The 25,901-nt window shown below is 47.1% G+C and overlaps 3 protein-coding genes across 6 annotated transcripts in view; 1 reads left to right on the top strand and 2 right to left on the bottom strand.

Moving 5' to 3' along the window:
* Positions 1–10,371, bottom strand: part of ZZEF1 (zinc finger ZZ-type and EF-hand domain containing 1) — a 56,869-nt gene extending 46,498 nt beyond the window's left edge. For 2 of the 3 annotated variants that reach the window (XM_068210211.1, XM_068210212.1), the window contains exons 1-6: positions 9,946–10,371; positions 5,715–5,859; positions 4,522–4,716; positions 3,470–3,641; positions 1,800–1,999; positions 553–763 (exon numbers count right to left, since the gene is read on the bottom strand). In XM_068210211.1, coding sequence (XP_068066312.1) covers positions 553–763; positions 1,800–1,999; positions 3,470–3,641; positions 4,522–4,716; positions 5,715–5,859; positions 9,946–10,281 — 1,259 coding nt within the window. In that variant the 5' untranslated portion in view covers positions 10,282–10,371. The remainder of the gene's footprint in view (positions 1–552; positions 764–1,799; positions 2,000–3,469; positions 3,642–4,521; positions 4,717–5,714; positions 5,860–9,945) is intronic. The other variant, XM_068210210.1, reaches the window with a different exon arrangement.
* Positions 10,372–11,281: 910 nt separating this feature from the next.
* On the top strand, positions 11,282–18,169 carry CYB5D2 (cytochrome b5 domain containing 2). Its single transcript, XM_068210209.1, has 4 exons — positions 11,282–11,506; positions 12,350–12,490; positions 13,038–13,224; positions 14,935–18,169. The coding sequence occupies exons 1-4, from the start codon at positions 11,284–11,286 to the stop codon at positions 15,149–15,151; spliced, it is 768 nt and encodes a 255-aa protein (XP_068066310.1). The 5' UTR covers positions 11,282–11,283; the 3' UTR covers positions 15,152–18,169.
* The window catches only part of ANKFY1 (ankyrin repeat and FYVE domain containing 1), a 31,774-nt gene continuing 23,817 nt past the window's right edge, over positions 17,945–25,901 (bottom strand). For both annotated transcript variants that reach the window (XM_068210208.1, XM_068210207.1), the window contains exons 19-25: positions 25,037–25,213; positions 24,480–24,627; positions 24,124–24,214; positions 23,619–23,743; positions 23,225–23,371; positions 22,647–22,737; positions 17,945–21,670 (exon numbers count right to left, since the gene is read on the bottom strand). In XM_068210208.1, coding sequence (XP_068066309.1) covers positions 21,538–21,670; positions 22,647–22,737; positions 23,225–23,371; positions 23,619–23,743; positions 24,124–24,214; positions 24,480–24,627; positions 25,037–25,213 — 912 coding nt within the window. In that variant the 3' untranslated portion in view covers positions 17,945–21,537. The remainder of the gene's footprint in view (positions 21,671–22,646; positions 22,738–23,224; positions 23,372–23,618; positions 23,744–24,123; positions 24,215–24,479; positions 24,628–25,036; positions 25,214–25,901) is intronic.

Raw genomic sequence — 25,901 nt, 5'->3', positions numbered from 1 at the left:
CTTCTAGTCATCCAGAAGAAGTGTTTGGCAATCTAACAAGGAAACGTTACACAGAAAATGGTCAATCACCACAAGCAAATATTTGTATGGAGATGGTGCATAGACTCAACTATATCCCCACAAAACGCATGACAAGGCGTTACCTAAGTAGAAATCTGCTGAAAATTAAGCTAAATTCGGCTTCAGTCCTAAGGGGAAGATGTTGATTTTATTGATTATTAATACTGGACAAGAAAAATGATTAATTTTAGGCTGCTCAAAGTCATTACAAGTAAATGGATCAATGAAAAATCTTTTTTTCAGTGTCCATTAAGTCACGGTTTAACAACTAGATGAAGCAGCCAGGAGAATTACACTTGTTCTAGTATGTGCAAATGGATAAAAGAAAAAAATGAAAAATCTGACCAATGAGACAGAAAAAGATGTTTAAACACCTTAATAGAGGGAATGTAAACCAGTGACATACAACAGATTGCTTCCTAAAGCCAGAAGTATTTTTTTTTTTAAATAAGAAGTAGATAAAATCACACCCTGTGTAAGTTTGGTACTTACTGAGTATTCTGTAAAATGGTGTGAACAAATGCTGGGTTGGTTTCCATGGAAGCTGTCACCAGAGAGGTCAGCAGGGACCAGTACCAGATGGCCGAGGCGTCGCACACGGACACTCCCACCTTCTTCACTCGCTGGTAGCCCACGGCCCGCAGCCCGTGGATCCTGGTGTCACATCCATCACTAAGGCAACGCTTGATGTTTATCTGTACATCTGTCAAAACACAAGTTAGAAATTTTTTTTTCCCATTTCTTCTGCTAGATTAGAGTTAGAAGAATCCAGCTATTCCAAATATTGAATTAGTGCGGGACCTCTTGGAAAAGTAATGGCAAACATGGAACAGCACAACCACACGTGCTGTGCACCCTCTGGCCTGGAAAATTTAGCCTTTGCATCAATAACCTGTGCATCCATTACAGATGCTATGGCTAGAAACTGGAAAAAAGTGCAATAAAATATCCTCAAAGTGGAAAATAAGATTGTAGATGATTTCACCAGTACCTTCCTACCTACATACATAGGAAGTGTCTTGGAAGCAAGTGGTTGTGAAGATAATAGGGAAAAGGAGCAAAGCCCAAAGGCAAAGTTTAAAGTTACATAAAAATTTTCACACAAGTTCTTGACCATTTTGCACAGATGGCATTGTCCCGATTACTTTTGAGGAAAAATATCCTTGCTGCCCACTTCTGTGGCAGTGAAAGCTCCTCTCAGGGAAAAGCATCTTTTGGGACTGAAGGGACACAATTCCTGAAGCTGCAGAAATCATCTTAGGAAGGAGCAGCTTTTCTTGACTGATTCCAATATAGCACCCACAGAGCTAGCAGAATCAAAAATAACACTATTTAAAGGCATAAAACCTGCCTTACATTGGACCAACTTCAGAGTTTGAGTACCAAAAAGGAGCAGATTTTTTGCTAGTTACTATCAGCCAACATATGCTTTCACACTGCAAGCAAGGATATTTTGAAACTGCCCCGTGTCTTCACATTGAAAGGCTAAAACTGCATCTTTAGTAATTTTTCTCTTCAACCCTTAACCCACGTTGCAGAGGCCACAAGAAAGGCTCAGAGGACTCTCTTACAGGCTAGAAATTAAACTAGAATTAAAACAATTCCTCTGACCCAAGGACACGGCCCAAAGTGTCACCCCTGGTGACTGACACTTCAACACATCTCTCCAGGATCTACCCAACCTTTCACCTTCCAAAAAGCAGCAAAGCAGTATCCCAATGGTATCTTTGTTGACTCACACATCTGACTAATGTTAGCGTTTTCCAACAGTGTTACGTAGCCAGTGATATTGCTTGGAATGTGAACATCTCGGACCTCCTGGAGACTGCTGGCATTCCTTCCCACTGCCACTGTGACTTGCTGTGGCATGTAACTCTGGTCATTAGCTGCCACTGCAATGGACAGGTGTCTCAAAACCACATCTGGTTTCATCTTTAAACTGCAAGGCGAAGAAGAGAAAACGGTTCTTGTGAAGAGAAGGTAAGTCAAGCACCATGCTTTTATGATTATATATCATAATATTATACATGTGTATGTATAACAGATATTATATTGTTATTCATTTTCCTCATTATTATTATTATATATTTTCCTCCTTATTACACATTTCCTCCTCTACAAACACAAATAAATTGTCTGAAATTCACCTAATGCTTCACAGGTGTTCTTAACCTCACCATGGTGAACAAGTTAAAAATTTTTGATTTAGAAAACAGTTACCTCTGAGAGACTGTAGAATTTTCTATTTATATTTTAAACTGAGAATTCATTCCTCAGGAATAAAAATGCAATGTTAATAATGACTAAAATGAGATTTTTTTCCTTTGAAACACACATTCTTAGATCTACCACTGGAAAAAAACCCACTAAATGCTCTGTTTCATCGAGCATTTCTGTTTCACAGAACATCCTGGACAGTGGCAAAGTGTTTTTATTCAAGTACCAACCACTGCATCTGTATTACAGCTTGGAAAGCTTCACTCTACAACAAGGCTTTTTGTCACCACAGCAGATGACCTTTTTACAGGTGACCTTTTATTTGGCAGTCAGGCTTTTGAATTTTATGCAGAGATTAATGACTTCTGCTTTTATCTGTATTCACCTGTCACTCATTAATTTCAGCTGTTTTCAATGACGTCTGTATTGGGTTTGTGTGACAAGGTTTTAGCAGTGGGAGGCTACAGGGTGTGAGATGCTGCTGGAGGCTGGACCTCTGTCCCCATGGGAAGAGCAGTGTGCACTGGAGGAGGTTTGCTGGCAGGATTTGTGATCCCGTGGGGGACCCATGCTGCAGCAGCCTCTTCCTGAAGGACTGGTCTCCACAGGGGCCATTCACTTAAGATCTGGACTTGACGATCCTCGGGGCTCCCTTCCAACTCAATATTCTGTGGTTCTGTAACTGCACCCCACTGGAAGGACCCACACTGGAGCACTTTGAGGGAGCACCATGGAAGGGACCCTACACTGGTGCAGGGAAGCATGTGAGGAGTTCTGCCCCTGAGGAGGAAGGAGTGGCAGAGCCAGCATGTGATGAACTGAGTGCAGCCCACACTCCCCAGCCCCCTGTGCCTCTGGAGGAGAGGAGAATTTCTCTTCCATTTTTTTCTAAGCCTGGGAAGAAATGGGGGAAGATTTGGTTTTGTTTCTCCTGACCCCACCCTGATTTAATAAACTGAACTAAATTCCCTGAATCAAGTCTTTGATGAGGCTTTGTCTGTGATGGCAGCTGGTGAGAGAGCTCTCCCTGCCCTTGACCCAAGAGCCTTTTGTTACATTTTCTCTCCCCTGCCCACTGAGGAGGGGAGTCATGGAGCAGCCTTGGGGGCACCTGGCATCCAGCCAGGATCGATCCACCACAAGCCCCCACTGGCTGTCAGCCTGAGGACTCAGAGCCCCAGCCCCAGCTCACCGGATCCAGTGGGATCGAGCGCTCCCGTCCGACTGCCAGAAGGAGGACGTTTCTCCGTTCGTCATCTTGTCGATATCGGCGGAATTGGAGGAGGTTTCAATGTGTGTGTAGCACTTTGTGATAGACTTCAGCTTGTCTGACTCCTGATTACCATTCAGATCGCTGGGGTATTCTGCAAAAAAGCCACTCAGAATATTTTTCTTTGGCCTGTTTGGAGCACTGTTATACCTTTGTAAGAACTATCTCACACAAATTAACTTCTTGGCACAGAACCCACCCCCTAAAAGACTGTTTCTGACAGAAACTAGAAGACAGCAAAGTTTCATTTCAGATGAAATTGCAATCATCTCCATCTACCACTCTCAGTATGAAAACATCTCCATTCCCTGGAGTTCAAAAGCCTTTATCTACCCCTTCCATTACTGGCCTCAACAGTGCTTTATAATTTTTGTGCCCAAATACAAACAGATGAAAGGCAAAAGTAAATTACAATGAAGAAAACTTCAGTTCATGCATTTTAGAGAAAGGACAAAGCACTCTCTTTCCCATGTAACTTGATCTATTTCAATAGAAGTGCAGAAATCTGAAAATATCTAGTCAAGCTGTAAAGGAGCCCTCCCTGTAGGGACCAGGCCAGTCCAATCAGAGATACACTGTAAGATTTATCACCTCCAATCCAAAATAATAAAGTATCTTTTAATGCTGAACAGTCAACTTCACAAAACATCCACCTTCACAGGGAAACTAGCAACTAGTAAAGATATTTGACGGAATACAGAATATCACAAACGAGTAACCATCAATTCTGAAACAGACCCAGAGAAAGATAAGAACGTTCCAGAGTGTTACTCATATTGCTGGGTAGTTCAGAAATTAATTTATGTGCTTCAAAAAACCAACAAAAATCCACAGAAGCATGCAGATCAACTTCAGAAAACGTGAAGCCTGTTAGAGGTGACATAGTAAAGAAAGCTTTTCATTTTATCTGTAGTCTCTTTTTCAAAGCCATGGTCACACTATCATCCTGAAAAAGAAGGGACGACATTGCCCACCTCTCTCTTTGAGGAGAAGTCGATCCAAAGAATCCTTCAGCACGGAGGAGCGCATGGTGCAGATGTTGTTGAAGTACTCCAGCACTGGGTAAGGGATGGCAGTGCTGGAGATGCGGTTCCGGTGCAAGAATCTCAGGATCATCGAGGCGTGAAGGCCCAGGCGCTCTTTGGACTCAGAAAATATATCGATAAACCCTGGAAGGAGACATCACTTCCTGAGGCACCACAATGTAAGAAGGATGCAAAACTATGAGAGCATGGAGCTCAAGTCTACAACCTCTACAGTGGGGAAAAGTGCAGGAAAATGTTTTTGCCAGTGACTTGAAATGCCTGAAGGAATTCAAAACAATTACCAACAATCTTACGTTTATTTTGCTTCCCCAAATCCTTACCTTCAAAATCCAAGTGAAGCAGCTGCCACTTGGTTAACAACCACTCACCCTGAGCTACACTGAGCTTTTCTCTATGGAATTGTTAATTATTCCTAATGTTTTCCACCAACTTGGTCAGAAATGTGAGCTCCTGAGCAGTGGTACCTGAATCCCAGTGCATACACATGCATAGAACAGTACTCTCTAAGTCCTCTCCTCTGAATTCTCTGCAGCAAATTCTAGTGTTTCTTGTCTGATCCTTTAAGGCAAATCCCCTTTAGCCACTTATCATCAAATGCTTGGAAGGAAAGCCAGTGACTGACCCTTATCCCAGAAATCAAATTCTGGAAACTGACATTTTCTGAACCATAAACCATAAAACCTGAATTATGTTTTATCAGGATTTCAAATGCTGAATAACAATATAATAATAAAATATGTGACTCATCCCCTGGAACAGACTCCATGGAGGATTTATTCCTCCAGTTACCAAGAACAAGACTGCATCAGCTGGGCACTCACCAAAATTCTGCAAGGTACATTTTCTGTCTGTGAGATAAACCAAACAGGGGTAAGACACTCCTCAGACACACAGAGAAGGAAACAGTGGTTATTTGTGAAAGGAAGTTCTGCATGCAGTTCTGGGAAATGTTTAATTTATAACAACTCCACTTGCTTGACACTAAAGAACCAAGAACCTTCTGGGGAATGGTTTTGATAAGATTAGGACAAGCAATGCTATTGAAGCAATTTATTGAAGCAGCTTCTCTTCCATGGGGCAGGGCTTGGGAAATCCTATCTTCCAGCACTCTGCTCTCATACCTGGCACCAGTGAACAAGCTTGCAGTTGCCTGATTACATGGCTCAGCTCCCCCTGAAGATTTGCTCCACTAGAATTCTTGAGAGCCTCCAGCATATTCTCCACATCTACAGTGCCATCTCCTTCAGCATCAAATTGCGCAAAGGCCTGAAGGGTAACAAAAAAAATTATTACAGCATATTTCCTTAAAGCGAGGTATTTCATAGAAACCATAGCAACAAATGTTGTAACACTTTTACAACAAAACCAAAAGAATCCATTCCCCAAAGTACTGAATTCACGCTAACAGGAAGCAGGCTGGCTGGAAATCTGCAATGTTTAGCAAGTTTGAAGGCATTTGCACTGCCTTCCCATAAAAGTCAGTGGAGTCATGCTTAGGTGGAGACAGCCCATCATATCCACCAGTGAATCAGCAGGATCCATCCATGGCTAGCTGGGACTCTAAGGAAGGAGCTTAGCAAAAAGCTCCTCAGCTGAAGGGTGGTTTGGTTCCAAAAGCCACACCTTTGATTACTCATCACTGCTGCATCCCTCTCTCACTGCATCCACTCAAATTCCTTCAGGGTTTGCACACTGTCATTATTTAAGAAATTGTCCTAAGAACAGTAATATTTTTTTATTTGATTTTTCCTTCCATAAACTGTCCTCCTACACCAAAAATCAGTTTAATATAGTTTGTCTAAGTATTTTTGAAAACAGTAGAGAGAATTAGAAAAGGGATGAGATTTTTTTATTGAAGAGAATGACTGGCAGCTTTATTAACTTTAACCCTAATAAAAATTTTAATATAAAAAGTTGTGTTGAGCATGTACTAAAAGTAATTCACACAGCATTTCACAACTTTGAACTAACAAATGTACAAGGTAATGTTATTCAGCTGAGCCTATAAATCAGAACTAAGCTCATAAATGTAACTTACTTTAACTAGCTATTTCAGAGAACTCATGATTCAGTGACACACTACTATTAAAAATCTGGCTATTTTTTCACAATCACATTTAATTTTGAAACAAATTTCTGTGTAATTGCTAAAAATGGAACTTGTTCCAGAAGAGAAATGCAATATTTCAGGAGCATCCACCTTTTTCATATAAATTGGGAAAGCACTTACAAAAGATATTTCTTTACAAGCAAGACTTGAGTCTCACTGCCCTGAACTTTTATTCCAAGCTGAGCAAATCTGGTCTCTGAGAACAGATGATCTCACAGGTGCCTGAGTCAAGGGATCACTGCTGCTCAGGAGGAAGCTCCTGCTTCACTCTCTGGGTTTGTTACCTGATTATCAGACTTGATGTACCATTAAGAGTGCTATCCTAGAGAGCAGTAACCCGGAATGATTAGCTCAAAATAACCTGCCAATTAACCATGACATAATTACACCAGTAAAATGAGAGCAAAGTCCTCAGAAGACAACAGAATTGAAACACAGCCTTTTAGCTGACTGAAGTTCTCATGGCACTTCTGTGGCCCAGAGCTGGATTTGAGCTTGGAAACTTTATAGTGTCTTATTACACACACAGCTGAACCCAAGCTAATCATGATCACCTTTAAAAACTTATTTTGAGCAGCAAAGCTGGTGCTGAGCATCCAGCAGGCACCAGGACCAGCCTAGCCCAGGCACTGGGCAGATCCCAAAACAAAAACCCAACACCTTTGCTTGAGGACAACAAGCCAGAGGGAATTCATTCTAATAGACATAACTCAGTTGCCAAAACAATTCAATGTACAGTTTCACAGCATTCTCACCATTTTTCCTCACACCTGAAGTGAAACTGCACAATTACTAAACGACAAATCGAAAAAGTCTTGTGATGTTACTGGTGACAATAAAACACAAGGCAACAAGGCTGAATCGGCTGACACCTACTTTAAACAAATTTTTTACAGTCTCACATAAGGAGGGATTACTACATATATGCTTTTTCTGACATCTTACTGTAGTATTTTGTTATTTTATTTTTAAACTCTTCCTCTGATCTCAGGAGATTGCACCAAACCTAGAACTCTAAAATTATTTTTTGACTGTTCAGTATAACTTAAACTCTGTATTTGACAGAAACCACACATCATTTCCACTGCTGTCCTGTGTAAAGGGGGAAAAAAAGTGGGGGAAAAAAAAAATGAGTCTCAACCTGTACTCAAAGAATTTTTGAGCTGTGTGCAGGACTGGGACATGATACAATTCAACAACAATTCATCCTACTCCTAAATAAATGCAGTAACTCCACACAGTTCAACCCTGAACATGAAGAAGCATGTGAGAAACATCGTTCTAGGAAATAATGGTTGAGAGGGCTGCTTGGAAATATGGCACATGGAAAAATCAGGCCCTCATCTCACAGCTCAGGAGCTGGATGGCACAACAAGGTATCTGAAAGGTGACCTGGGAGAACTTCCTATTTCACCCTCTGCTCTCAGTAGAACTGCAGCCTAATTGTTGCCAGCCAAAGCTGGATACATGCATGACAACTGCTGAAGCAGTACTAAGAAGGATTCAGAGGCTCGGTTTATATAGAAACAGATTTTGCATTTAAACATTGCTCATAAAACATTTGAAGTCTGTGCTCAAAGCCCTGCACTGAGAACAGAGAATCTGAAAGGGCAGACCAAACCTGGGCTGTGCCAGACAGGACTCTAGAGACATTAAAAAGAGAAACCCATTGACCTGCCACCCCTACACTGGCTTCTCCTCAGCGTAAAAGGAAAGCTCAAACACCACAGCTCATGGGTTGCTGCCAGAAATGATGACATCAAGGTTTTCCACAGAACTCTCAACATCTCAACTTTGCAGGGCAGACCAGATGTGACCACACATCCGCGCCACGCTAAATCCTGTGACAAGCTTTTTCCCCCCTCCCTGGAGCAGGAAATGAAACCAAAACAAATAGATTCCTCATGCAGAGGAGGATGTGAAATACAGACAATCCTCCAAGTATTTCTGCAGCCCACAAAGCTCAGCTGTTTGTGCCAACAGAAGAACCCCAGTGGACTCATTTCACCCTTGCTGCTGTTACAAATGAAGATGTGCTGGTTCCTGGCTCTTCTCTGTGAAGGAACTGGAAGTGGAGGCAGCATTTCACCAAGCTACTTAAACCAGTCTGGTAAAAACACACCTATCTGGGCATGAAAACGAATCTCCTTCCAGTGTCCAGGAGCCTTGCTCACCTGTCAGCACTGATTTGAGGCGTGTGTGTGTGTGATTTAAGTTTACACAGTTGTTCTGCTACTCGTGAGCAAAACAAAGACAGCAGGAAGTGACTGCTGAGCCTCAGGAACTGCTTGCACTAAGGAATTCACACACAGCCACTTTCTCAAGTGAGTGTGGAATTCCCAACAGGGTGTCCTGCTGCATTTTGGATTTCTACAGAGCAAAGCTAAAGCTTAAGTGCTCTAGACATTAAATCCTCCATGTCCTTCCCGCAGAAGGGGAAAACTGGAAATCCCAGCAGAAAGGAAACTACTCTCTTTAAACCATTAAAAGCTGCCCATAGCACCTTCTGGCTGTGGAAGGGGATCTCTGTTACACTACTTCCTACAAGTTTTCCAAAACTCCTACTTTACAATAAAAGAAATGCTTGACAATTTCACTGCTGGTTTTAAAAAGCTACAATAAAATCCAGCGTGGTAAACTTTGACTTGCTGATAACGCTAGTAAGTATCAAGAGGAATTACTCAGGCAGGATTTCCTACCTGTGTTCTCACCCCACCTGTGCTCTCAGCTGCACCAGCAACAGCAGAAATATTGCTGTAAACACCCATTTTCTTCTTAAGTGGCTGCTGAGCATGATCGCTGATAACTGACATAAGTTTTTTGGTTTTTTTTAAGGGGATATCTGGAAGCTGACAGACTGCGTATCAACAGCAGCAGCCGCTGGTCCAAGCCTGCAGAACCGTCTGGCCCGGCCTCTCCCCACGCCCCAGGACGCGTGTCCGGGGTCTCCAGGGTCGTGGGGATGGCCACGGACCCGCCAGCAGCCACAGCGAGGGCCCGGGGACACCGACCCCCAGCAGCGCCCCGGAGGTTCCCCCGCCTCCCTTCCCCCGATGCCGAGCACCCCACCGCCCAGAAGGGCACCCCCCTCCCGGGGAGTGTCCAAGGCCAGGCTGGACGGCGCTCTGAGCAAGCCGGTCTACTGCAAGGTGTCCCTGCCCGTGGCAGGGTGGTGTGCGGGGTTCCTCCCTGCCCGAGCTATTCCACGGCCGCCGCGGACGGCGCTTCCTGCCGGCTCTCACCTCCTCGCTCTCCCCGCGGGACCCGGCCGCCAGCCGGGACACGCTCTCCAGCACCTCGCAGAACTGCTCCAGGCTCACGGCCTCGTCGCCGCGGCTCAGCCGCTCCTCCAGCCATCGCACCAGCGCGCTGTGGTGCCGCGACACGAGCGGCTCGGGCAGGGCCGCCTCCCGCAGCCACGCCGTGGCCTCCCGCAGCCGGGCCTGCTCCAGCAGCACCTCGGCCGGCGGCAGCGCCGGCGCGGCCGCGCCGGGTTGGGGCGCGCCGGCCGCCCCCTCCATGCCCTCTTCGGCGCCCTCCTCCTCCTCCTCGCTGCTGTGGCTCGCCGCCGTCCCCATGAGCCGCTCGGGAGCCCCTCGCAGCCGCCGCCGGTGCCGCCGCTCCCGCCGGTCCCCGCCCGGCCCGGCCCGGCCCGCCTTAGTCAGCAACTTCCCGCCCGCCGCACCTGTCAGCGCGGGGCCGCCACACCGCCGTAAAGCGCCGCCGCAAAGCGCCGCCGTAAAGCGCCGCCCGCGCCACACCGCCGTAAAGCGCCGCCCGCGCCGCGCCGCGCCGCCGCAAAGCGCCGCCACGGGCGGGACAGAGGCGGAGCCGGGGCCGGGAGCCGTGGACGGGAGCCGGGGCAGCTCTCTCGTGGGGAGACTCTGCGGGACCCGGGACGGGCTCGTGTGGAGAAGAGTGGGGCGGGGATCTCATTAATTCGTAGAAGTATCTCCAAGGGGTGCCAGTAGGGCGGTGGCAGACTCTCTTCAGTGGTGCCCAGTGATGGAGAAACAGTAATGGCCGTGGACAAAAACACGCCAAGCTTCACCTCAACATGAGAACAACTCCTTGGCATGAGCGTGGCAGAGCACTGGGACAGACTTGCCAGCGAGGGTGTGGAGCCTCCGTCTCCGGAGAAATGCCAAACTCCCCTGGACCTTGCCGTGTCACCTGCTGCAGGTGGCTCTGCCTTGGCAGGGCTCACCCTGGCTGCTCTCCAGAGGGCACTGGCAGCAGGAGCTTCTGTGAATGCCCTTATGAACAACGCCATTAGGAGGAGGGTGCCCACAGAAGCGGTGGCCGCCCCATCCCTGGCCGTGTTGGAGGCCGGCTTGGCCGGGGCTTGCAGCAGCGGTGGGCGGTGGACGGTGTCGCTGCCCAGAAGGGCTGGGAGGAGATGATTTTTACGCCGCCTCCCGCCCCAGACCGCTCGGTGACGGCGGGTCCTGCTCCGCCGCCACGCTGCCGTAAAGCGCGCCCCCGGCCCGGCCGTCCCGCGCACGTCCCAGACGCGGTTGGCCTCCCCGCTGCCGTGCGGCGAGGAAGCTGTCGCGCAAGCGGCGCGGTGTCGCGGCGCGATGTGGCGGGGCGCGGCCGCGGCGCTGCTGGGCCTGGCCGCCGCCTGCCTCCTGCGCCGCGGGTTCGAGCCCCGCGCCCGCCTGCTCAGCGCCGCCGAGCTGCGCCGCTACCGGGGGGCGCCGGGCGAGCCCGGGCTCTACCTCGCCCTGCTGGGACGGGTCTTCGATGTGGAGCGGGGCCGCAAGCACTATGGGCCGGGCGGCGCGTACAGCGGGTTCGCAGGTGGGGCGGGGAGAGGGGGCTGGCTGTGGGAATGGCGCGGCCGGGCTGGGGAGGGGATCGGCCCCGGGGCTGGGGCTGTGTGTGCCACCGCCTGTCACCGCCTGTCACCGCTGGCCGGGGAACGCACTCCGTGCCTGGGCCAGTCATTCACCCCGGGATGGGAGGAGGGAGAGCTCGGCTCCTGTTCGGGGAGCACACCCCATGGCTGGGCTGTATTCCAAGGCTGAGGGGTTCACTCTGTGGCTGAGGGGTTCACTCTGTAGCTGTGGGGGTTCACTGCGTGGCTGAGGGGTTCACTGCATGGCTGAGGGTTCACTCTGTGGCTGGGGGTGTTCACTCTGTGGCTGGGGGGTCACTCTGGGGCAGGGGGATTCACTGCATGGCTGGGGGGATTCACTGCATGGCTGGGGGGGTTCACTGCATGGCTGGGGGGTGCACTGCATAGCTGAGGGTTCACTCTGTGGCTGAGGGGTTCACTCTGTGGCTGGGGGTTCACTCTGTGGCTGGGGGGTCACTCTGGGGCAGGGGGTTTCACTGCATGGCTGGGGGATTCACTGCATGGCTGGGGGGGTTCACTGCATGGCTGGGGGGTGCACTGCATAGCTGAGGGTTCACTCTGTGGCTGAGGGGTTCACTCTGTGGCTGGGGGTTCACTCTGTGGCTGGGGGGTCACTCTGGGGCAGGGGGTTTCACTGCATGGCTGGGGGATTCACTGCATGGCTGGGGGGTCACTCTGTGGCTGAGGGGTTCGCTGCATGGCTGGGGGTTCACTCTGTGGCTGGGGGGTCTCACCCTGTGGGGTCTCACTCTCCCTGCCGGGGTCTCACTCTCCCTGCCCCGCAGGCAGAGATGCCACCAGGGCGTTTGCCAGCGGCGACTTCACCGCGGCGGGGCTGGTGGACACCGTGGCGGGGCTGTCACCCGCGGAGCTGCTCTCCATCCACAGCTGGCTGAGCTTCTACAGCGACAACTACGAGCCCGTGGGTAGGTGTGGGTGGGTGGGCTCCCGCAGGGGATGGATGTGCAGGTCCCGACCCCTGCAAGGGACCAGCTGGAGCTGCAGCCTAGCCAGGTCTCCGAGGTCTGCTTCCCTCCAAGGGAAAGTTGGATCGTTGTCCCACCTGGCTGTTGTCCTGCTTGGATTGTCTCTGCCGAGCACAAAGCATGGAGCCAGCCTGAAATACCGGGACTCAGGAGAATGTAGGGGCAGCAGCGCAGGGAAACTCTTTTGGGGAATGGCTTCTGGGTTGTGCAGCTGAAACTGGCTTTGGTTTTCAGCTCTGTAATGAGTCTGGGCCTAAGCTTATCCTGCATGGATTTAATAATATGGGTAAATTGCTGTGTGATTCAAGGGTTCAAGGGATGTAAGCTCGGTTCTGTTCTAAAATTGGGCCATGGTGACATCTCCTTTTACTTTTGTCTTTAAATAGCAAATTAAAAATAAAACCCCACCAGAACTATGCCTTTTCCTTGCCTGGAAACAGGTCTGTGGTCTGGAAACACTGTGGTCTTAATTGATCTTCTCTCCCAGGGAAGCTGGTGGGCAGATTCTATGATGAAAATGGGGCACCGACAGAAGCCCTGAGGGAGGTGGAGGCTGCCATTGAGGAAGCTCTCAAATTGCAAGCACAAAGTGATCAGAAGAAGCAGCAGTTCCCACCCTGCAACTCTGAATGGAGCTCTGCTAAAGGCACCCGGTTCTGGTGCTCCAGACAGAGGTAAGCTTGGCCCCTCTGGAGCAGAGGCTTTTTTTGGGTGCCCTGTGCTTTGTTCCTGCCTCTCCTGGCAGGAGGGGCATGGGAAGATGTCCTGCAGCCACCACACTCCATGGGCAGGTGAGCTCTGGGACCTGGCACGGGTTGTGTGTGCAGTGGTGCTGCCAGGGCTGGAATAAGCCAGGCATGGACTCTGTCCCTGCCTGAATTCCCAGGGTTGTTCAGGTGGGAAAAGCCCAGTGAGACCAACGAGTCCAACCATTCCCCCAGCAGTAACCTGTGCCCCCAGGTGTCACATCCACACAGCTTTTAAATCCCTGCAGGGATGGGGCCTCCACCACTGCCCTGGGCAGCTGTGCCAATGCCTGGCCACCCTTTCCATAAAGAAATTTTCCCCAGTATCCAACCTAAACATCCCCTGGCACAGCTTGAGGCTCTTTCTTCTTACCCTGTCCCTGTTCCCTGGGAGCAGAGCCTGACCTTCACCTGGCTGCACCCTCCTGTCAGGGAGTTGTAGAGAGTGAGAAGGTCCCCCCTGAGCCCCCTTTTCTCCAGGCTGAGCCTCTTCTGTCACACTGGAAGCAAACAATTTACCACACATGCACGTGACCTCCTGTTCTCAGCAAAACAGGACAGAAATCCCAGTAGGACTGGGATTCAAACAGGTTCTGTCACCTATCAGGAATACAAGTATTAACCTGTGCTTTTCAGACAGTTTCACAGCCTGACTCACAGGCTGATACCACAACATTTTCACTTAAACCACATAAAAATGAGGTTAAGCTTTGAATAATCATTTCCTACTTTCCTGTTAGTAGCTGTCTCTCATCTTAGGGACTATTTTGTCTGAAGATGAAATCATTTCACAGACCACACTGCAAAATGCTTGGGCTTCATGCCAGCCCAGCAGCAGCACTGTGTGCCCCAGGGATCTGCTTCTGTGTGTGCCTGAGCTTGGGGACAGCCTTGGGACCAGGTGTGATGTGGCAGTGACTTGTGTAAGAGGCTTAAAAGCTGCAGAGGTTGGGGAACAGGCAGGACTTGGCCCATAGAGAGACACTTAGACATAGAGACATGATGAGTTAGCTGGGGAAGTACTTTTCTTCTGCCCCAGTTCTCAAAATCAGTTTAGTCAAGGCACAGAAAGCCTACAAGAACCTGCTCTATTGAAGGTGGCCCTGCCTGTGGCAGGGGCTGGACTGGATGATCTTTAAGGTCCCTTCCCACCCAGGCCGCTGTGATTCTGTGAAGGTGTGTGGTCACCTGTGAGCATTTAGGTACCTGCAGAAAAGGCATTTGGCTGTGCTCCAGAAGGCTGTGATCCCTCTAGCAATGGAAGCCTGGAATGCAGGAGTTGGTCACTCTCAGAAGGGTAGAGCCTGCAGCAGCAGCGATGAAACCAGCTCCAGGCCACAGGTTTCTGCAGCACAGCCAATAAAAAGATAAAGGCTGTGGGATGGTGGCTGTTTAACAAAGCCTGCATGTGGCACTGGGTGCCAGGGTTTAGTTGAGCTGTTGGGGCTGGGTTGGACTCCAGGATCTTTAAGGTCTCTTCCAACCCAGTCATTCTGTGAATTCTGTGGAAGCAAAGCCTGCCTCAGTGTTAGGTCTAGTTTCCCCAGATGGTCTCGGGTTTTTCCCTAAGGACTCTCTATGGACTGGAAGCATTTTGATGGGTTTGGGTTGTAACTGATTTCCACTCTCTGTTCCCAGCGGGGGAGTGCACCGAGCCTGGGCCGGGGTCCCGCGGCAGCTGCACCGCCCCGGCTCGCAGGGCACGCAGTGCGTGTGTGTGAGGAGCTCCGGGCCGCCCTGGGGCCAGCCTGGCTCCTCCCAGCACAGCGACAGAGGCGACCTGGATAACCCTCAGCTGCAGCCGTACGAGGGCTGCCACCCCCTGGCCGAGCAGTGTGTCCTCCTCGCGGGCTGACTGCAGGGCAGGGAGAGCCCTGCCGTGAAACCTTGCACTGTGGCTGGGCAGCTCCAGCTCCATCCCTCCCACCCGTCCATGCTAAGGGAGCAGTAACAATCTCATGTCATTTGTGATGCTTTTTAACATGTGGAGATGGAGGAAACGCTTCAGCCACGTTAGTGGCTAAAAAAATCAAGTAACAGGTTATGCTTTCTTTATTTCTGTGGGAAATATTTCTGCACCTGGGAGCAAAGTGTTAGATGCACAGCCTGAATTGTATTTTAGAACTGCTTCCTGTGCAGTCAGGAACTGGATGTTTGTGTGCACAGCGGTGGGACAGTGTGCTGTGGTTTAAGGCAGCGAGGTCAGTGAGCACAGGAACTGCTGCAGCATCACTGCCCACAGTCCATGCAGTCCTCAGGTCCTGCTGCAGGCAGTGCTGATGCTCCTTCCCAGGCACCTGACTCACACCCAAGAGTTTAAAGGTAGCAGGGAGAACCCTGAGTTTCTTCTGCCATTAAGGTCCACAGTATCGGGAACTTGCACAGTTTAGTTGCACACAAGCTTTATCAAATTCTTGGAGTAGAGAAGGCAAAGGCCAGAGCTGTATTTCCTCACTCAGTGTTTGCATTAGATACTGTACCCAGATATTGAAGGCACCTGTGGAGACTGTTGTTTGATATTAACCTCACTGTCCTGGTCTGTGATTCACCACTTTCAAACTGTTCTGATCAGGAAGGAGTAGTTTTAAATAGCTTTCTTTTTGTTGCCTGGGTGGCAACAGAACCATCCTACTGTAATCTGCCTCCTGTTTCCATTCTGGTATAAGACTTCTTCCCATCTGGTCTGTGCCTATCAGACTATAACCTGAGCAAGACCCAGCACTCTAAAAAGCCATATTTAGTGTGTCACAGCTGGCAGAATTCAGCAGTGTGCCTCCCAGAAGTGCAGGGCAGGTCATTACCCTCTCTGGGTGGGGCTAAAAGGGAGGAAGGAATACCTGCACTACAAACCTCAAGCTGCTGAGAAGCAGTTGCTGGTTTTAATGGAATCTGCTGTTAAAATCAATGTTGGTGGAGCTGAACTTTGAGAGAGTTCAGGGTCCAGTGGTGGCACAGGTCCCTGCTGAGTTGTGGTCAGTTCTTCTCCTTAAGGCAGCTGCCACCTATGTATAAGCAGCTGGAAAGTGTTTATAAACTGATTTTTAGCTGTCACCACCTCTAAAGAGAGGCCCAAAATCTAAGTGATGAGTTAGTTAATTAGCAGGTTTACAGGAGGCACCATTCACTCCCTTGCAGCAGGACACATGACAGCACTTCTCACTGATAGCAGCTCAGAGGATGATGCTACAGCTGCCAGGGATGGAGCCACACAAACTTAAACATGCACATGCTTGTAACAGTGGCGGGGCATGGGGGTTGTGGTTTTATTTTGGGGGTTTTTAACCTACCATCATCCTGAAGAGAAGCTCTTGCAGGCATTGCCCTGCTGTGCCAGCTCGTGTCACTCAGGGGGGAGCAGGATGTGTGGCAGAACCAAACCTCAGCCCTGGGCTTGAGCCATCTCTGGGGGTGGAGTGAGCAACTCATGTCCCACAGTGCTGAGGATCAAGCTTTGTAAAAGGTGCAGGAAAGAGCTGCAAAGCAGCACTTCACTGCCTCCACAACTCTGGCCTTTGCCACATTGAAAAGGACACCACCACTTTAAAAAGAAATTGCATTTAAAGTAGTGAAACCATCCCCCCCACATGATTGGCAAGTGCCTTTAAAAGAGCTTTATAAAGCTATTTAAAAGTTGCAGCAAATTCCAGACTATTAAATGCTGTAAGAAGTAGTTTGTGAGGGCAAACCAGTCCCAGTGAAGGTGGACCAGCTTGACCTTCTAAGCAAGTTTCATCTTGCTGTAACACTCAATTACTATGCAAATAGTGCTGAGGGGATGGTTTTGATTGCAAGAGCTACACAAAAAGCAAATAAACTGCTGCAAAAAGGCAGGGCAGGAAGGTGTTGGTTTAAGTTAAAGTTGGTTGGAAACCAGTTCACAGTTCACAGCTTATTCCTCAGTTTAGGAACACTGGGGAGGGTTTGCCTTGCACTAGGAATAAATCATCTATTAAAGCAAACAAGGAGACACTCACTGACCTGAAGTGCTCCAAGACTATCATGTTTGTAATTCCAGTTGAGCAGCTCAGCTGGATTCTCCCATGGTGGAAAAGGGTGGGAAGAAAACAGTGATAGTTGCAGAGGGCTCAAGTCACCACAGACAGTGCTCTAATAAAGCTCACCATTCATCTGTACTTTAGTAAGTTTTATTAATAAAAGACTAATGCATCACAATCTCACCCAGAAGTCTTGCCTGGGTTTGCTATTGCACTGAAGTTTTCCTTTTCCTGAAGTGAAGCTGCAGCAGCTCTGCTCTCCCAGGGGGCTGAGCTGCCTCCAGAGCACAGTGAGTGCACCCAGTGTTAGGAACGTGAACTGGTGAACTCCATGAAGCAGCTCTGGCCCGTGGGGAGCTCGATTTGTTTCACAAGACTGATTATAGGTAAGTCTAGCGTAAGGCATTCAAGATGACTACATGGTACAAACTAGAACACCAGACCTCGACAGCCAAAAGAACAGTTGTAGCAGTTCCACAACATGAAAATGAATACCTGGACTAATTTCAGAACAAAGAATAAAGGTGTTGTGCCCAATTGGATGTTGTATCCCTGGTTTGCTTCGTGGTTTGTAAGGATAAAGCTTGTAGAGGGGCAGCTGTCTTTACAGGAGCAGATACTTCCTTAGCAAGGTTTCACCTCACAATGCATCATCTAATTCTGCATTTTATTACAAGTAGGATCATTACACAACGAAGTAATGCATATTGGAAAAATACATTTTTACAACAACTCCAGACAAACATTGCAGATAAAATGCCATTGTTCTAAGACTTCCTTTTCTATTTCACAGAGGGTATTAGAAGGTTCAGTTATTTCTGTCACTCATACAAGCTTTGATTTTTCTAGAGATGAGTTTGCTGCAGTGACCACCTCTGCTGGTTACAGAAAAAAGAGGACTTGCTATTAACATTTGATCTACAAAACCATCCAGCCTTGGCCTCCCATACTGTTACAAGTTAGTTTCTAAGCACTACATGAGCAGTTGGACAAGCTGTTATCTCCAGCACGGGAAGTCATTAAGGCATCTGTCAGCTTTTAGCCAGCAACTTACTCTGTTCTGTTAGTGCCTTCAACAGCAACGTTCTCACTCCACTCAGTGGTGTGAAACAGTGACTGCACCTTTTACAGACAAAAAATTTCAGCCAGACCATGGTTTGTGCTTGTGTAAGGGTGCTGGACCACGGTATCTGCTTGTGTAAGAGTGCTGCATGACTGCAATCAAAAGGAATCCAGTCTCAGAACAAAAAGCTACAGCATGAACCACCCGACTTCCCATGCAACCCTGCTGAAGTGCCTGAAGCCTCATGTGACAGCAGCACTTCCAGGGACACAGACTGATCTTCCATGTAACCTTTTGTTCAATGCTTGGCAGACTTGAGTTAATACACACCACTAAAAGCAGGGGTAAGAGAGGTGGGGGGTTTGGTAACAACTGTATTATGCTACAAAAAGGGAAGAGCAGTTGTTTAGAGTTAGAAATGTGTTGACCACCACTACATTACCAAGTGCCTCATTCACATTTGTACCCTGTAGTGGAGCATTGCCAGCAAAACTCCCCAAAAAAATCTCAGTGGTCTGAGAGCTCAGACCAACACTAGGCAGAGTGGGTGAGGGACTGAGCCCCACCAGTTGTCTGGTGGGGTCGACCCTCAGCTGAACTAGAAAAGAACTAACGTGGGTTTTGGTTTAAATTGTGAGCTTTCCCTCTTTAGCTCTGGCAGAAAGCTATTTAGAGTTGGCTGGAAGGAAACTATCTCAAAGGCACTTTAAAAGGATCAAATTTGCTGAATTTAGTTGCTTTAAATTAAATGAACACCTCAGGCTGTATATTTAACAATAACCTTAACTTTCCTTTCAGACTTCTGTAAGTCTGGGATAGTTCTGGCTGTAAACAGCAAACCAGGAGCACTACAGGTGGTTTCCCAGATCTTTCCCACAGTTTTACAGTTATAATCAATATCCTATTTTTTAAAAGAGCAACTACCCAGCCTTAATTTGCCATTCAGTTAAGCTGAATTTTCACCAGATCCACATTTTTCATCATTAAAAAGCTTGCTTCCCTGTTTCCTTGCCCTTACATGAGAGAAGCCACTGAAAAAGTAATGTTTAAATGCTTTGGCAATTACATGCTGTGCAGTTTTCCAATTAGGCTGAAGCCTACAGGCTGTGGCCTTGGAAAGCCCCTCCTCTGCACTGTCTTTCAGCATTCTGAGCACACTCTTACCCCTCCACATCACTTCAGCTCCAAACCAAGAAGGAAAACAACGTTATCATGGGATTACACTCAAGACTTCTTTGACCAAATGCACTTTCTCTCCATCATTCTTTCACTGCTAGAGATCTGCAACCAGTGACACCCTGGAAGATCAGAAGCACAATGTTTTCCATCACCTCTTCCACTCAAAAAACCCCAAACAGTAGACTGTAGTTAACTGACACCAACAATTACTGTAGCTAACATTAACTGACACCACTATTTCCCCTCATTCACCTACAATATTATGCCAGAGGTGCACCATTTGCATTAGTAATTGTTAGAGACCAGCTGTGTTACCCAGGGCATTCTGTTGGAACGTGTCAGCAGCAGACATCAAAGCGTGAGGCATGCTTGTATTGTCATCCATTGTTCTTCCCTAGTGGTACAGGGGTGATTCTTCCAGTCACAATATAGGCATATTGGAAGATCAAAGTGCAGATCAAGTGAGACTTGATGTGAAATTAATCATACAAATGTCAGCAGTTACACCCTCTCCTATCCTCTACTTGTACAAGCTTGAGAAAAACTGAGCAAGTTTCCCGTAACAGGAGCAGCCTGGTTCATCATCTCATCTTACTCTTTAAGAGCAACAAGTCACTGCTCCAAACAGGGCAACACATCATCACCTGTCCATACTGTTCACTGGAGATAACAGTCATTTAAAAATGCACACCAACTCATGGAGTAAAGATGAGGAATGCTGAATTGAGTCTATACTAGCCTTATCTCTTGAAATAAAAACAGCCTTAATGTGGCATGTAGTTTTGCTTAAGTACCCATTTTTTCTAACTGAAGCCTTTGCCCACCAATCACAAGCTGGTCTACCAGACAAGTACTTTCCTGTTTACCTGGACAATGTGGTGGTAGGTTTCCACAGATTCAGCATGTTTAAGAGAGTACAACCAGCCTAGATTAAAATACTGCAGCTTACTCTTAATAGGAAGCCTCCACGTACACTCCCACTCACCAGCAATCCTGCTGAAAACGGACCCAGGTTTAGTGTCTAGAGGTGCAGCACATTCTACACTTGGTAGGGTTACTGACTCTCCCACAGCAGTTACCAGGCCCCTTAAGCCCCAGGAAAGTGTTTCTCTCCCTCCTGGGATTCCTAATGCACTTCAGCATTTATTGCTGTACTGTGAGTTAGACTTCACCAGTTTTAGTGTTTCTCCTTTAGCACATGCTCAGGCCTTTCAGCAAACTCATGGTCATTTATACAAGTGCCATGGACTGGAAGGACCAACATAAATATCAAAGTGCAACAAAGACTGACAGTTCCAGCAGGTATGATGAGCAAGAGCATTTTCCTAAAACAATCCTGCACTTCTCTTGAACATGCTAAAGCTAACGAGTCATTTGCTGAGGAGGTATCAAGATGTGGATCTGCAATTCTGACTGCTTTGCATCAGATGTTGTAAAGCTTTCTGTTGTAAGGCCACAATTCTTAAGCTATACGTAGAACTACCCCTGGGTCTGAAGAGTTTCTTGAACAGTGGTTGCAACAGCTCAGTTTAGCTTCACAAAAAGTCTTCTCTAGAGACGGGGAACGTTTATCTTTAAGACAAAGCAAAGAAAGATACCTGGTTACCCTGAAACTTAATACCATCTCTACTAAGCAGCCTGAAAGCCACAGGACTTAATAGAGTTGCTCAGTGCAAAGCACCATGTTGAGGACAGACCTGTTTTATGCCGATTCAATCAGTATAAATTTCAGCTTCCATACCCAACTGCAACTAGAAGAGGGTCTAAATCCTTTTGTCCCTTGGTTTCAACAATCCACTCTGATTCCTAGTGAAGTCTATCGCAGCCCTATACATTGACAGTCATACAAAATCATTTATACCAGAGTATATCATAACAGGGTCCTTAATTAGTTCAGTCTATTGCAGAAGACATGTGTAAGCCTCCTCTTCCCTATCCAGAGGGCTTGTAAGCAGAGCTGCTGTCAGGAGCACTGACTGGGAATCCCTTTACTTCCACAGCATACTAGGAGACTCCTCCCAGAGTCAGGACATCAAAGCAGATGTTGCAAACTCGAACTGGCTTGTTCAGATCAAATTTTATGATAGGAATCTCCTTTGTTGAGCACTTATGGCAGAGCAGGCGTCCACAGTGTCGGCTGTTGATAGAAGAGGGGTGGGAGAAAAGTGAATTCCCTCCTAGTGAACACCAGGATGTTACTGCTTGACATTCTTTATCAATGATAGCATCATTAAATACACATTAGCAGCTGAAAAGCTGTGATTCTTCTTTTATCTTCTGGTATTTGTCATGGAGTAATTGACTAATGCCAACAGCAGTGCTGGCTCCACTAGTGAGTCACATGGTACTGCTTCAACTGATGCACGTGTAGTTTCTCTAGCATACCAAGCTAAGAAAAACCTTAGCTTAACACCCTTCCAACCCAGCATGTTTTGTACAAGTTCAGACTGTTTTAAAAAGGGAACTCCTATCTACACAAGCACAGGTCATGTTCATCTTCAGCCATTTCCACACTGCAAACAGGATCCCAAACTTAAGCTGTCAACGTCTGTCCAAATCTGCCACCTTTTTTGGAGGAGGTCATCCTACCACTGTGGTGGTGGTGTGCTCCCTCCTGTCTTTCCTGTGTAAGCCAGAGCCCCAGTGCCTGTTCTCTCTGAGCCTCATGCCTCCACAGGAGGCTCTCCCTGACCCAACCTCTATGCAGGAAATAATCAAGTCCTGCTAAACCACTGCCACATTTACCACTGAACTTCTATTAACTCACTCTTAATAAAATATATTGTTGCTCCTCTGTGGAGTGAAGTGCATCACACTCTTTCTCTGACAACTGGGTATTTAAATCTTGTTGCACTACTGGAACATAATTTCTCTTTTACAGAAATTTCTCACTTCTCATTTTCTCATTACAATATTAAATGCACAAGCTGCTTAAAACACGATTTCAGTCAGACTTATTTCTGATCTAAAACAAGATCGAATGTTTCAGCTGCATTAGTGGTTATACACCTATGTTAACATGGAGGTTTCCTAAGCTACGAGAAGGAGCAAGCCTAGCTACATTTGGGGAGGAATCCATTTCCTTTTAAGCACAGCAAGGGGGCTCATATTACCAGTGATGCTTTCTTGTCGTGACTCCAAATTTGGCAGCACATTCATAGCAGTTGGAGCCATCACACCAGGGAGGTTCTTTTGTCAGCATATCTGTTAAGAGATAGAAATGTGAAGGCAAAATGGGCTCAGACACCTTCTGAGTACACTAAACCTAAAGGCTTTTTCCTGTTCTAGGCTGCATTCCACTATAATGGATTTAAATTCTCTTGCAGGAGCTGGAGTCTCATTTGTAGAGAATCTAGAGTTGCTTCCCATCACGTTGTCCACAGCAACTGTACAGCACCAGTTAAAAAGCAGTGTCTGTGTTTTAAGCTACATTGGACTACACAACCAGCCAAGAGTTTCCATGTCTATCCTTCCAGAAAAAGTAGTATCTAACAATCTGCACTGTACAACTTTTCAGCTAATCACCAGAAAAACTAGTATTTCTACTCTGCACTGTTAGTAGTATAAAATTCACAAGTTCTACCTCTCTGGAATTATTGTCATCTAAGCCAAAAGTCCAGAGTTTTTCCCTCCGTAGTATCCTGGAAGAATAAGCCAGAAATACTTTCCCACCATAGCAAGCGGCACTTACCCAGCAATCTAAAGAGAAGCTGCTTTGTAGCAACTTGATAGTTGAAGATATTGACTCCTTGGTTATTGTTAACTCCCAGGCGAGCCCCAGCTCTCACTATTGCACGACACAAGTTAGCATTTCCCTTCATGTAAGCCAAGAGGAGCACTGAAAAATAAAAGCCAGACAGATCATGTAAGCCAAGAGGAGCACTGAAAAATAAAAGCCAGCTATCAGAGTGGTAGATTGTGTTACATTCAGTCCAGACAGGATCTTTAGTTTTTAGGTTTCCATGTATTGTGTGCCTCCTACTGTATTTAACATACTTCTGCCAATTATTCCAGCTGTAAAAGCGACGTACCACGAATACAACTCAAGTGACTTTCAAGTTTAATAGTTGTTGAGTCTCACCTACCTGTGTTTCCTTCAGCATCAGGTTTGTCTAGAGGGTATTCTGGCATACACTCCAAGAAGAGGTCACAGATGGCTGCTGCATTATCTTTTCCATATTGTCCCAAAATATGCATTGGTGACTGGCCTCTGGGGAAAAGAGTTATTCTGATCAAAGTCTGCTTGCTACTGCAGCTACTCATCCAGCTCTCCTTGCTTTCAAGTTTGGTTCAGACTTGAACAATGCTACATCTCAGTAACTCAGTAAGTCACACACAACTCCCTACTTAACTTTCCTTCCTTGGTGTATACATATAATTTGCACAGAATTTAGACATAGCATCATCTGCACACTTCCAAATTCGTGTATAAATAATATACTAGCCAAATATATATATTTTAAGCAGCATATCAGCACATATTTTAAAATACAAAGTGATTCTTTTAGTCTGTTACCTGATGTTAATTATAATATAAATAATTACCTGATATTAAAGGCTTTAATTACCTGACATTATTACAATAATTACCTGACATTAAAGGCTTCTGCATCTACATTGCACTCTGTGAGGAGGACCCGGATGTTGTTCAGACGGCCGTGCATCACTGCCAGATGCAGAGCTGAACAGTAAAAAAAAACAAAGGAAAACAGAAAAAGAAGGTTCAAGACTCTGAGTACCAGCAATAATTACAGCCTAATAACAAAATTAAACACCCTCCTTCCACTATCCCAACCCCCCTTCTCAAACAACTGCTTTGATTTCCTGGACTTTCATTCTTTCACCTTTGCAGTGCAAGCCCACACAGTGAGCTCTCCACCACCAGGAGACATCATTAACAGACCTACTGAAGTGTTTTGCATTTATTTGTGTAACTTGAAGTTTACCATTATTTCCATTTTCATCTACAGCTGCAAAGTCTACTCCATTCTCCAGAAGGACTGAACAAATGGTGGGCAGGTCTTGCTGGGCTGCTAAGTGAAGAGCAGTCTGACGGTGCTTGGTCAGTTCATTCACCTGGGCACCTGCAAGGAGCTGTCAGGATGCAAGAAGGAATATGTTCAAAGATGGTTTCAGGGCTATTTTAGCCAACACTATATTTCTGTGAATGAAGCACACAAGACTCTACTGTACAGAAATACTTCTAGGCCTCCAGAGTGTATAAAACAGTATCATTGCTGAGCTGCTACAACTTGTGTTTGTGTTCAAATGTGCAGAAAGGGCAAGGAAAGATTCGTTCAAAAGAACCAAACCTAGGGACTGCTGCAAACCCAGCATGCTCATGTGAAGGCTACTGCAGCAGCTCAGCTCACAGTACAAGCTCAGGGGACTTTCTGTTTCAGGGAAGTGGTGTCACTTTGATGTGATGGATCACAGGTAGGCCCTGTGCAGTAAGCAGAGTGCAGATTTTTAAGCAGAGGAATGGTGGCTCCCCAGCACACACCAGGTTGCGCACGATGATCTCGGAGCCAGCCTGCACTGCCAGGTGCAGAGGGGTCAGTTTGGAGGCGTCCTGGACCCGGGAGTTGACGTTGGCCTGCACGCTGATCAGGAACAGCACGCTCTCGATGTCCGAGTTCTGAACAGCCACGTGGAGGAAATTCCGACCTTTATTATCAACCTGTGGCAGAAAGGGCACGTGCAATGAGTTTGTTATTCCTGTAGAACGAGGTGGTTTATGTAGTAGGACATGTTTTCACTAAGAGACACTTGCTCCCTCTGCTTGAACTGTAGAATCTTGTTCCTTTCACTGAATGACATGAGAGACTTACCTGATAGATGTGACTATCGAATATCTGAACTGAGAAATTATCTGTTTCAACTGAGCAGTACTGAGAAATTATCTGCTGCTCAGTCCAGTCTGCCTCACACTATTTTATTTCTATTTTATAACCTTGTCCTTTCTTGACCACACACTGGATAGTATTTTTAGACAGACAAAAAGTTAACAGTTATTGTGGTTAAGTACTGAGCAGCAGTTAATGATAAACTCAGTTAAACGAAACAAGCTTGAGTCTATCTGGCAATTAATCCAGGAGAAGGAAGCAACACGGGATCCTGCCACAATTATGTAAAGTGTATTGACAGAACCATAGATTGGTTTGGGTTGGAAGGGACCTTCCAAGGTGATCCAGTCCACCCTCTGCCATGGGCAGGGACACCTCCCAGTACCCCAGGCTACTCCAAGCCCCGTCCAACCTGGCCTTGGACACTTCCAGGGATGGGGCAGCCACAGCTGCCCTGGAACCTGAGAACTCGTTTTTTTGGCTTAATACCAAGTACATGTTCAACTCTGCCTTGCAGTTGAT

This window comes from Anomalospiza imberbis, chromosome 20 (genome assembly GCF_031753505.1).
Source record: "Anomalospiza imberbis isolate Cuckoo-Finch-1a 21T00152 chromosome 20, ASM3175350v1, whole genome shotgun sequence".
Taxonomy (NCBI): domain Eukaryota; kingdom Metazoa; phylum Chordata; class Aves; order Passeriformes; family Viduidae; genus Anomalospiza; species Anomalospiza imberbis.
This window is presented reverse-complemented; position numbering and strand designations above follow the sequence as displayed.

Bases quoted from the DNA above. Each gene is read 5' to 3' on its own strand.
- CYB5D2 (XM_068210209.1), top strand. From the start codon at position 11,284: ATGTGGCGGGGCGCGGCCGCGGCGCTGCTGGGCCTGGCCGCCGCCTGC. The intron at 11,507-12,349 runs GTGGGGCGGGGA...CCTGCCCCGCAG, and splicing joins CGCGTACAGCGGGTTCGCAG to GCAGAGATGCCACCAGGGCG. The intron at 12,491-13,037 runs GTAGGTGTGGGT...CTTCTCTCCCAG, and splicing joins CGACAACTACGAGCCCGTGG to GGAAGCTGGTGGGCAGATTC.